General features: G+C 47.8%; 1 protein-coding gene across 1 annotated transcript; it reads left to right on the top strand.

Annotated features, from left to right (window-relative positions):
* The first annotated feature begins 217 nt into the window (after positions 1-217).
* Positions 218-7,194, top strand: RINL (Ras and Rab interactor like). Its single transcript, XM_054580871.1, is given in 10 exon segments — positions 218-288; positions 468-615; positions 2,395-2,497; positions 3,451-3,523; positions 3,610-3,674; positions 3,754-3,903; positions 3,987-4,394; positions 4,787-5,098; positions 5,358-5,489; positions 5,643-7,194. Coding segments are annotated over 10 exon segments (1,680 nt in total). The 3' UTR covers positions 5,861-7,194.
* Positions 7,195-11,909: the final 4,715 nt, after the last annotated feature.

An 11,909-nucleotide genomic window follows, 5' to 3' on the forward strand; every position in this document is an offset into this window, starting at 1 on the left:
CCCTCCTGGGACCCTCAGAGCATCCTGCCGTCCAGCGATGAAAGAATTCACTCCTGGCACCGCAAGGAGACTTGGGTCCACTCTGATTAGCCAGGGTCTTTGCCATATTGGTTATAAATATTTTGAACAATCCCTGTGAACTGGAGCAGCCTTGAGCCTTATCCTTCCCTCCTGCTAGAGGCCAGGCCATGGCTTGCTGGCCTCCCGTATCCTGAGGATGGCCCAGCAAGAGGGCCGGGACTTGGCAGGCCCCACCTATGGGGAGAGGTAAGGGCTGCTGAGGCTGGGGTCTCCGTCTCCTACCCCTGGATACAGAAATCCCTTCCATCCAGTGCTGCCCCCTACAGGACCCCGAACCCTGTTTCTGACCCTTTACCCCTGGGCTACCTCTTCCTGACCTTTGGCCCCACCTCAGTGTCCAATTGCCCACTTCTGACCCCTGGTCTCCTGGACCCTGCACATCCCAGACTGGAGAATGGAGCAGGCGAGACCTGCTTAGGGGTCCTCAGGGCCCCAGAGCCACTTCTTCGACTGCAGAGGACATGGGGGGTGTGGCAGATCCCAGAGCTGGACACCCAGGGTGCAGAAGCCCTTCTGGAGCTGTGGCCACCGGGGGTGAGTACTCACAGCTTGGGATCCTTTCTGACCCTCCTATAACACCCTGGATCAGTCAGGACTCTGCCAGTTCCTAGTGACATACACAACACAAACAGGCCAAACCAAAAAAGGCTGCTTATTGATTCAAATGACTGAAAAACCCAGATGTAATTTCAGGAATGCCTGGATCCTGAGAATCAGGCAACTTATAAATTTCTCTTTATTCTATTTCTTGGCTTTGTTTTAAACTGTGGGTAATTCTGAATATTTTGGGCTGTAAGTAACAAGCACTCATTTTATAGTTGTTTAAACAAATAGGTATTTATCTTTCTAACATAACCAGAAAGGCAGCTGCTGACTCTGGTTCAGCAGCTTGGGTGGCATCAAGGGCAGTGACCCCGCAGTTACCCCTGGCTGCCCAGTGGCTGCCCTAGGTCTGGGCACATGTGTGTTTTCCAGGCTGAACAAGGGAAGAAAGGAAGCACTGGTTGCATCTATTTTTTAAAAAGATTTTATTTATTTATTTTTAGAGAGGAGGGAGGGAGTGAGAGAGAGACGGAGAGAAATATCGATGTGTGAGAGAAACATAGATCAGTTGTCTCTCACTTGCCCTCAACTGGGGCCCTGGCCCACAATCCAGGCATGTGCCCTGATGAGGACTGAACCAGTGACCTTTCATTTTGCAGGCCGCATCAGCCAGGGAGCGTCTATTTCTTTTACAAGCAAAAGCAATAGCCTTTATATTTGATTCAAAACATATGGATGGGGCCCAGTAGCAATATTTTTAAAAGCTCACCTAGGAGTTATACAGCCAGAGGTGGGAAGTACTAATACTCATCTATGGCTGTGCGTATTAATGCCCTGAACAAAACTGGTGTTCTGCAAGGAATAGGGAATAGATTTGGATAAGATAGAGTCTACTATAGCTTCCTCCCTGGGGGAGCTCTCTCCTTGTGGTGGCAGAGATAGGTGTCCCCAACTCAGCACCACATCTCCCCAGGTTAGCAACCCCAGCATAAGAAAAAAGGCCTCTTTCTGCTCTGGCTGGGGTGGCTCAGTTTGAGCGCTGGCCTGTGAACCAAAGGGTTCACCAATTCAATTCCCAGTCTAGGGCACATGTCTGGGTTGCAGGTCAGGTCCCCAGTAGGAGGCACGCAAGAGGCAACCACACATTGATGTTCTTCTCCCTCTCTTTCTCCATCCCTTCCCCTCTCTAAAAATAAATAAATAAATAGATAGATAGATAGATAGATAGATAGATAAATTTTTTTTCAAAAGAGGCCTCTTGCCCTGGCTGACATAGCACAGTGGATTAAGTTGCTGGCCTGTGAATCAAAGGGTTACTAGTTCAATTCCCAGTCAGGGCACATGCCTGGGTTCTAGCCAGGTCCCCAGTGAGGGGCTCACAAGAGGCAACCACACATTTATGTTTCTTTCCCTCTCTAAAAAACAACAACAAAAAACAAACAAATGAAAAAAAGAGGCCTCTTCTGGAAGAGCTCCAGCCAAAGTCCTGTGGAAGATTTCCATTGGCTCAACTTGGGTCACATGCCCATCTCTGAACCAGTCACAGCGGTCAGAGAGCACTGTCACCCTATTGGGTAGGCCAGGTTCTGGACCCACTCTGAGGACTGGTGGGGTGTCAGTCTCACCCACAAGTGGACTGAGAAGGAGAGCAGTGATCTCTAAAGGAAATTTGGGGCATGGAGCCCTAAATAAGGGAAATGGATGCTAGGCAGGCAAAAGTAACACACCTGCACAAATCCTCTTCATGCTGACCTTTGTCTCCACCCCTAGAGCTTCCTGGTCACAGGACATGACCCCAGCCAGGTCCTGGTGTTGAAGACAGGACCTTCCCCAGGGGAAGTCAACACCTACCAGATCCAGAATCTTCCCGGAGGTGAGGAGCCTACACCCTGGGTTTCCAGTCAACAGCAAGTTTATCATCAAGAGCTGTCAACTTTACTTCCAAAATACCTCTCAAACCCTCCCAATGCTTTCTGCCTCCATCACCCCAGCCTGGGCCATCATCAGCTCTTTCCCAGACAGTTGCAGTAGGCTCCTCTCTGGTACCCCTGTGCCCACCCTTTCCTTTCTGCAATCCCTTCTGAGCGCAGCAGCCAGAGTGGTATTTGCAATCAATCAGGCATTATACATTTCTGCCTTAAACCCTGCAAAGGATATGCAATATCCTTAGATAAAAATTTAAACTCCGTATCACACTTTATAAGGGGTTTCAGTAGCCAGCCTGCCCATCTGTCCATCTGCTGCCCCTCATTCCCTCTGTCCCAGCCACACTGTTCTCTCCTCTCTTTCTTGAGCACAAGAGATGAATCCCAGCCTCAGGGCCTTTGCACTTGTTCACCCCATCTGGATTAGTGCTCCTCCTTGAACGATTGGTTTAGTCTCCACGCTTCAGCCCTCTGTGGAAGTGTAACCTTCTTGACCACCACAGTTCAGATGGCCCTGGTCATTTTCAATCACTCCACTTTATTCCCAGCACGCAGTACAATATAGTTATCTTTATTTTTCTACTCATTTATTTTCTGTTTCCCTCCACTAAAAGGTAAGCTATAGGAAGGCAGTGATGGTGCCTGCCTTTTCCTAAATGTATCCCCAGTATCTGGGAATGAAAAGGTGCTCAATAAATACTTATCTAATGAATAAATATTTGGTGGCATACATAGGATGCAAGCATAAAGACACAGTAAAGATTCAGACACCAAGCAATAGAAATTTCCCTGTTTAAAGGTTCTTGGAGGGATTCAGGACTTGGAAGAGGGAGTCCCAGGGAAGAGAGGGCAGCCAACCCCTCTCATTTTCTAACTTTTCCTTCCTTGCTCCCTCTTACAGGTGTGTGTCTGGAATCCTCTAACCTCTGCATGCCAGACCTGCCCCATCTCCTGGCCTTCCTATCAGCCAGCAGGTACAGCTCACCTATCACAAGGGCTCAGGGAAATCCCTTTCTAAGCCACCTTACCCATATCATGGCTCCCATTTATCTTTTCTCAGGGATATTTTACCCAGAACTCTGCTCTTGCCCCCTCCTGCTCTAGGGCCTGGGGAACAACACACAGGTAAGGCATGGTTGTTTAAGGGAGGGGGAGGCCGACTTTTTGCCTACTTGGTCCAGGAGGATGGCACTTGGGGGACCAGATCTTCTGCAGATTGGCAGTGTCCAACTCAATACCTCAGGGAGGGTGCTCTCCGTGGTGAACAAGGTCTACCTGGACATCCACAGAGGGCAGGGAATGGAGCAGGCTACCCCAGAGACACCTCCAGAGACTGCCAAGAAAAGTGATCCAGGTTAGCTGGGCAAGGCCCTGGGGCCCTAAGATGAGGGAGCTTTTGCAGCTGTTCTGCGGAACTAACCCTCTCCTCACATCCAGCCCCTAGGAACCCTGCCCCTCATCAGGTCTCTTGGGTGGAAGGCCCATTCAGCTCAGAAGTACACCATCCTGGACCAGCTCTGGCCAGCCTGGAGGAGGAGGAGGAAGAGGAGAAGACTGTCAGCTACAAAGATGAAGGGGAAGGACCTGAGGATGTGCTTACTAATCATGTCCGGGCTCTGGCCAGGTCCAGAAGCAGCTATGTGGCAAGGCAGTTCCAAGGCCTTAAAGCACGCCTCACCGCAGATGCTGGGGGCCCCCACAGGCCTGGGGACCCCGCCACTGAGCTGCTTCAGGATGTGCGGCACCTCCTCACTGACCTCCAGGACCACTTAGCAAAGGACCCCTGTGTCAGGGCTGTCTTCGGAAGCAGGGGGCCTGGGGTCCCCCAGAAGGACGAGGATCTTGGTAATGAGGAAGACTGGGAGGAAACTTATGGCCACTTCCTGAACCCACACTGTTCACATTTGCCATCACTTGACCATACATATGTGTTTACACCCAAGTTCTTCCTCCCTATCCCTGTGCACACATTTTCCACTCACCTGCCCTTTCTTACACGTAGTAACCCCTATTCTGTTCGATGCCGCTCATCTCACCCAGGTGTGACAGCCATGATTCCCTCTCTCACGCGCGTGTTCACACCCAGGCTCCCTCTTCCACACGTGTTCATACCCATGTCTACACTTGTGTGTGACCAGAAGCTAGGGAGGGGTGGCAGTCGGGCAAGGTGGGGTGGAGCGAGCAGGTGGGCGTGGAGCAGCTCGCGATTCTTCCCTCTCCTACTCCGCCCCTCGTAGGCCCCGCGGTGGAGGTGGCCTTGTGCCAGGCGGTACTGGCGCCTCTGAAGCCTGCCCTGTGGACACGACTCCGCACGCTCCGAGCCCCAGAGCTGCGGCGCTTACGGCGGCGACAAATGGCTTTGAGGGCGAGTGCTGGGCCTCCGGGAGCTCAGGGGGCGGGGCCTGAAGGACAGGGCCCCGCCCTGCGGAGCCGCATCCACTCGCGCCTGGCGCACCTCCACGCCACCTGCTCCCCACGCCGCAAGGTGGCGTTGCTCCTGGCGGTGTGCAGTGATGTCTACGCGGGGTTGGCTTCGGGCAAGAACCAAGGTAAAGAAGGAGTCTGCATCTACCTGGATGTGGAGCAGCCTTGAGGGTTGCGCGAGCCAGGTAGGAGACGCCTGTGTGGATGTCGAGGGGGTAAGACGATATGCTCTCTGGAAGGCGTCCTCGCAGGCCTGGGGTTCAGATAAGAGGCATTTGCACGCCCAGCAAGGTGAGAGGCAGTCAGAGCTCGTACTCCTGGGGATGGGATGGAAGGGGCCTGCAGGACCCCGTCTCCCTCAGAGCCTGTCCTTGACTTTCGCAGAGCCCCTGGGCGCCGACGCTTTCCTCCCAGCGCTAACAGAGGAGCTTATCTGGAGTCCGGACATTGGGGAGACACAGCTGGACGTGGAGTTTCTTATGGAGCTCTTGGATCCAGAAGAGCTACTGGGAGAAGGTGAGGCCCCATCCCCAGAACGTCAGGACCCTACAGGGTGGGCCCCCAAACAGCCTGACCCTGAAGCAGGTGGAAAGATGGGCAAACTAAAGGGACCTTCAGGCCACAGGGGAAGCCAGGAGAGCTGCGCCAACCTCTTCTTCTTGCCCCTAGCTGGGTACTACCTGACCACGTGGTTTGGGGCGCTGCACCACATTGCCAACTACCAGCCCGACGCAGGACGTGCGCCAAAGGGGCTCAGCTCTGAGGCCCATGCCTCCCTGCGCCAGTGGCGCCGCAGGCGGACGCTGCATGGACAAGGCCTCGCCGGATCCCAGGTGACCAGCCAGTTGGACCGTGGGAGGGGCGGGCTGGCCCTGCTGCCTTTCTGATGCAGGCTCCTGCCCGTCCCCGCAGGCCAACCTGCCTTTTGAGGAAACCTGGGGAACAGAGACTGTGCCAAGAGATCAATGATGAATAGGGATCTCAAACCTTTCTGTTCTTCAAGCAAGATGCAGAGGCACCTATTACTTAGGGGCAGCAAGGAGCAGGAGGTCCCAGTGAAAGGGAGTGGCCCATATCTGGCCTTTGCATGGGCCGTTCTTGCTTTTTGGAATGCCCTTCCCTAATATCCACACTGCTCCTTCCCTCCTTTCCTTCAGATCTTTAGGCAGATTTTACAGTCTCAGTGAGCCTCTCTCAGACACAACTGTGTAAAACTGTAACTCCTCTCCTTTGACCCTCCCTGTGCAAAGCAGAATAATGCATCCCACCCCCAATGTCCACTTCTTAATCCCCAGATCCTGTGACTATGTTACCTTATGTGGTAAAAGCGACTTTACAGATGTGATTAAGGATTTTTTTTTTTATAATGAGGATTTTTTTTAAAGATTGTATTTATTTATTTTTAGAGATGGGAAGAGAGGGAGAAAGAGAGAGAGAGAAACATCAATGTGTGGTTGCATCTCATGCGTCCCCTCCTGGGGACCTGGCCTGCAACCCACACATGTGCCCTACACTGGGAATCAAACTGGTGACCCACTGGTCTGCAGGCTGACACTCAATCCACTGAGCTACCAGCTAGGGATAAATTAAGGACCTTAAGATGGGGAGGTTATCCTGGATTCCTGTGGACCCAAGGTAATTACAGGACCCTTACAAGAGGGAGGCAGGAGGGTCCGAGTCAAAGGAAGAGATATGATGATGCAAGCAGAGGCTGGCGTGAGGTCCGGGAGCCAAAGAATGCAGGCACCCTCTAGAAGCTGAAAAAGACAAAGAGTGGATTTTCCCCTGGAATCTCCAGCAGAAACTCAGCCTTTGATTTTAGATCCCTAGGATATATTTTGGACTTTTGACCTTTAGAACTGCAAGGTAATAAATTGGTGGGGGTTATTTTTTAAGCCTCTAAGTTTGTGGTAATTTGTTACAGCAGTGCCAGGAAACTAATACACTACCTTATTCTTGTCTTTATTTTTTTCCATAGAAGTTATCACTTCCTAACACACCACATAATATGCATATTTATTGTGTTAATTGTCCACAGTCTCCCCCCACACTTAGAACAGTACCATCCAATACGAATACAATGCAAGCTACACATGTAATTCTAAATATTCTATTAGCTACGTTTTTTTAAAAAACTAAAAAGGAACACGTGAAATTAACTTTAATAACATTTGATGTAACCCAATATATCCCAAATATTATTACTTCAACATGTAATCAATACTTTTAAATTATTGAGATATTTAAAATTCTTTACATGTATGTGCTAAATCTTCAAAATCCTCTGTGCATTTTATACTTCAACACACCTCAGTTCAGACTAGCCGCATTTCAAATGCTCAGTAGCCATTCAGGGCTTATAGCTACCATTTTGGAAAATGCAGCCTTAGAATGTCAGCTCCCAAAGGCTAGGGATCTCTTTTTTGTTCATAACCATATCCTCCATGCCTAACAAATTCCTGGCACACAGTAGGTGTTCAGTAAATATGTGCTGAATGATTCAAAGAACAAAGTTTCTGTGGTAAACTGAAACAGGCTTCCCAAAAGATATCCATGTCCTAATCTCTGGAATCCATGATGGTTACCATATTTGGAAAAAGGCCTTCGCAGATGTTATTACACTAAGGATCTTAAAATGGGAGGATTATCCTGGATTATCCAGGGGGACTACAAATGCAATCATGTGTATCCTCATAAAAGGAAGACAGAGGGAGATTTGACACAAATAGGAAAAGGCAATGTGAAGACAGAGCAAGAATTGAAGACACTGGTCTTGATGTGATGCAGCCTCAAGCCAAGGAATGCTGCCAGCCACCAGAAATTGGGCAAGGCAAGGCAAGGGGAAGTTCCCCCTCTGAGCCTCCAGGAGGGGGTCCTGCTGACACCTTGATTTAGCCTGGTGATACTGACTTTAGGCTTATAGTCTCCAGAACTGTAGGAGAATAAATTTCTATAGTTTTAAGGCACTGAGTTTTTAGTTATTTGTTACAGCCAGACAATAGAAATGTAACAGTTCCTCAGCTTTTAACATAAAAAAAGAGTAGAATTAATACCCAACTCAGCCTCACTATAACAACAAGGAACGTTCATCTACAGATACAGTAATTAAATAGAAAAATAGGAATGTCACCAGACAAGGACTGGGCCCGGAGCGGGTCTGCCGCAGGCCAGTCAGTAGTGTGTGGGTTCTTGACTTCGTGCAGGAAAGATTTCCCAACACAAGTCCAAGTGATTTTAAGAGTGCATTTGTTAAAGCTGGGGACAGTAAAACAAGGAAGGCTTAGCATAGAAACAACAGGAGAGAGCCAAGTGGTGCTCTGCTTTGGCTCCCTAAAGACATTAAAGGAAAGGAGTGAGCCAAGGCAAGGCTGCTTTTAACTCACTGGAAAGTCAGAGAAAAAGGAGCTTTGGAGGCAGGTTTAAGGGGTAAATCCAAGATGAGCTGCTGCTGCCACTGCCCACTGCTCCCCTGGCTGTCAGTCTTGTGGGGACCCTTAGAGTTAAGAGGAAGTGAAAACTTCATGTCCTGGAAGGGGCATGGGCATGCTCTAGAGCAGGAGTTCCCAACCTCCAGTCTGCAGACTGGTACTGGTCTTGGCCTGTCAGGAACCAGGCCACATAGCAAGAGGTGAGTTTGAATGTAATGCACTTAAATCATCCTGAAACCTTCCCCCACCCCCACCCTGATCCATGGAAAAGTCATCTTCCATGAAACTGGTCCCTGGTGCCAAAAGTTGGGGACAGCTGCTCTAGAGTGAATCCACCCTGGGTCTTTGTTGTAAGGGTTTTCATTTCTCTTCTTCAGGTGAGAATCTTAGCGGGGAGTGTTGGGAACCATCCCCAGGGGTTTTAGGAACTTTAGCCTCGCTGACAGGTGAGAGGGCCTCAAGGCTGGAGCTAAGGCCTTGGGAAAATAAGCCACTAAGGAGACAATACCTGTCCCTCTGGTGAGGTGCAGCCCCTGCCTTCCCCACATCACCCTGCTTGGCCCCGGATGATGGCTGGTTAGTCAATGATGGGTAAGACTCGATGGCAGGGGCACAGCCACATGGGCATCAGGGGAAAACTTGAGGGACATGGAGAAAGGTCAAAAGATCCTCACCCCTTGGCTTTGATATGGCCGGGGCCCTCATTCTGTCTGAAAGAAATCTCCCTATCTCTCGGCAGCTCTGCTCCCTCCACCTGGCTCAGGCTTAAAACAACACTGGAGACAGCCCTAAACTGGATCGGGCAGTTCCTGGGGGAAATCAGGCCTAGAAGTAAATTCCTTGAAGCATGCTTTGTTTTCCCCTTAAAAGCTATGATAACCAGCTCATGCTGGGAAGGGAATTTGCATTATTCACAGGCCCTGACCCCAAACACTTTGGCGCTCTTATGTTTACTCATCTCATCTCAGACCCATGTAAATTGGTGTATTCCTACCATTTGTTTTCTTCAAAACATCATCTATTTTCTGTAAACGTTAACATACTGATGTAATGAGATCACCTGTACATTCCTACTACATAGCCCCCATTGGTAACCCTTTCAATAAAAGCCATTGGACAGAGGGCCTGGGGGCCTTCTCCACTAAAGGAAATTGCCACCCCGCCCCCTTCTCCTGGCAGACAGAAAGGTCTGGAACGACTTATTTTATTTCCCCATCCATGTTGACCGAGAGCGGCCTCTACAGGACAGAGTCTGACCTCCACCTCAGCAGGCGCCCAAACAGGGACCTTCAGGACCCTCGCCACCTCAGGGGAAGGTTTCAGCAGAATATTCACCAGCTTTCCAGTTGCATTTTTAACATAATGATGCATCAGAATGAGCATATAGAAGAGTTTGGAGTTAACTTTTGGTCTATTTTATTGTTTCACTTTTATCTTGGATCTTTCTGGCTTTAATGGGGTTTTTGTTATTTTTCCCCCTGACTTCATCTGTCCTTGGGTACAGCTGGCACAAATGGCATTAACTGGGTCTCTGTTCTCTATCTCCCTGACCAGGATGATTTAAACTATGTATTCTCTGGTCAGGGAGGAGAGGTGTAAACTATTTATTCTCCAGTGTCCTTAGTTAGGGAAGATAAAGTCTTGCAATTCACTAGATGGCTATAAGTTGTTCAAACTGTTTAGCTGTGTTTAATTTTCTTGTCTCAGCTTCCCCATTCTGCTTGCCCAGGAATTTTCCTAGCTTCTTACTGTCCTGCCTCAGAATGAGCCCTCTCAGTCCATCTGACAAAGAAATGCACTGTCATTAAAATGTTATATTTTACATTTTATGACAATCAAAATTATGTAATCTTAGATGTGAACTAAAAGCTGTACCAGGAAAGAGTTTTTTGAAATTGTTTTTGAAAGCCCAAAAGCTTGAGGAAGGCTGTGGCCTGTGATCTTATGTTCAGACAGAACTAAGGGGAACAGCCAGGCCCCAAGAGAACGGAGAGAATCAACTCTTCCTTCAAGAAAGAGCTGACCTCCAGGGCAAGCAGGGCACCAAGAATTTCATTGCATTTATTTATTATGTGTTTATGTATGTGTGTATTTTTAATTTTAAAACTTGTGGTAAAAACATAAAATTTACTCTCCACTACTTTTAAGTGTACAGTTCAGCAGTACTATACTGTTAACTATAGTCACACTATTGCATAACAGTTCTCCCTGGAACTTTTTCACCTTGTAAAACTAAAACTATAACCATGGAACACGATTCCCATTTCCCCCTCCCACAGCCCCTGGCAACCACTCTTGTACTTTCTGTTTCCCTGATTTTGACTTCTCTAGGTACCTCATATAAGTGGAATCATGCAACATCTGTCTCTTGGTGAATGGGTTTATTTCACCTAGCATAATGTTCTCAAGGTCCATCCATGTGGACCTTGCACATGACAGGATTTCCATCTTTTTAAAGACTGAACAATTTCCACTGTATACATATATCACATTTTGTTTATCCAGCCATCCATCAGTGGGCATTTGAGTTGCTTCTACCTCTTGGCTATTGTGAATAATACTGCAATGAATATGGGTGCACAAATATCCCTTTAAGACTCTGCTTTCATTTCTTTTGCATATATACTGAGGAGTGAAATTACTGTATCATATAGTAATTCTATGTGGGTTTTTTTGTTGTTGTTGCTGTTGTTTTAATTTATTTTTTGTTTTTGTTTGGTTTTTACATTTCTTTTTCTTTCTTTCTCATTTTTCTTTTTTTGGAGGAAACTCCAAACTGTTTTCCACAGCAGCAACACCATTTTATGTTCCTACCACCAGTGCACAAGGGTTCCAGTTCTTTCACATCCTTGCCAACACTTATTTTCTGGGCTTTTTTTTCTTTTTGATAGTAGTAATCTGTATGGCTGTGAGGTGATATCACATTGTAGTTTTGATTTGCATTTCTCTAATGATTAGTGATGTCGAGCATCTTTTCATATTCTTGCTTCTGTATATCTTCTTTGGAGAAATGTCTATTCAAGTCCTTTGCCCATTTTTAAATTGGGTTATTTCTTTTTTGTTGTTGAGTTGTAGGAGTGCTTTATAATCTGGATATTAATCTCTTATCAGATATATGGTTTGCAGATACTTTTTCCTATTCTGTAAGGTTACATTTTCACTCTGTTGATTGTTTTCTTTGATGCACAAAAGATTTTGACGCAATCCAAACTATCTATTTTTGCTTTTTTTGCCTATTCTTTTGGTTTCATATCCAAGAAATTGCCAAATTCAATGTCATGAAGTCTTTCCCCCATGTGTTCTTCTAGGAGTTTTATAGTTTTAGGTTGTATGTATGTCTGGGGTTTTTTTTTTTGCGGGGGGGGGGAGGATTAAATTTATTTTTAACGAAAGAGAAGGAGAGAAACATCAGTGTGTGGTTGCCTCTCACACGCCCCCAACCAGAGACTGGCTTGCAACCCAGGCATGTGCCCTTGACTGGGAATCGAACCTGCAGCCCTTTGGTTGC

Source organism: Pteronotus mesoamericanus, unplaced genomic scaffold (assembly GCF_021234165.1).
Source record: "Pteronotus mesoamericanus isolate MK-2021 breed Mesoamerican mustached bat unplaced genomic scaffold, CSHL_Meso_final contig_639, whole genome shotgun sequence".
Lineage (NCBI taxonomy): Eukaryota > Metazoa > Chordata > Mammalia > Chiroptera > Mormoopidae > Pteronotus > Pteronotus mesoamericanus.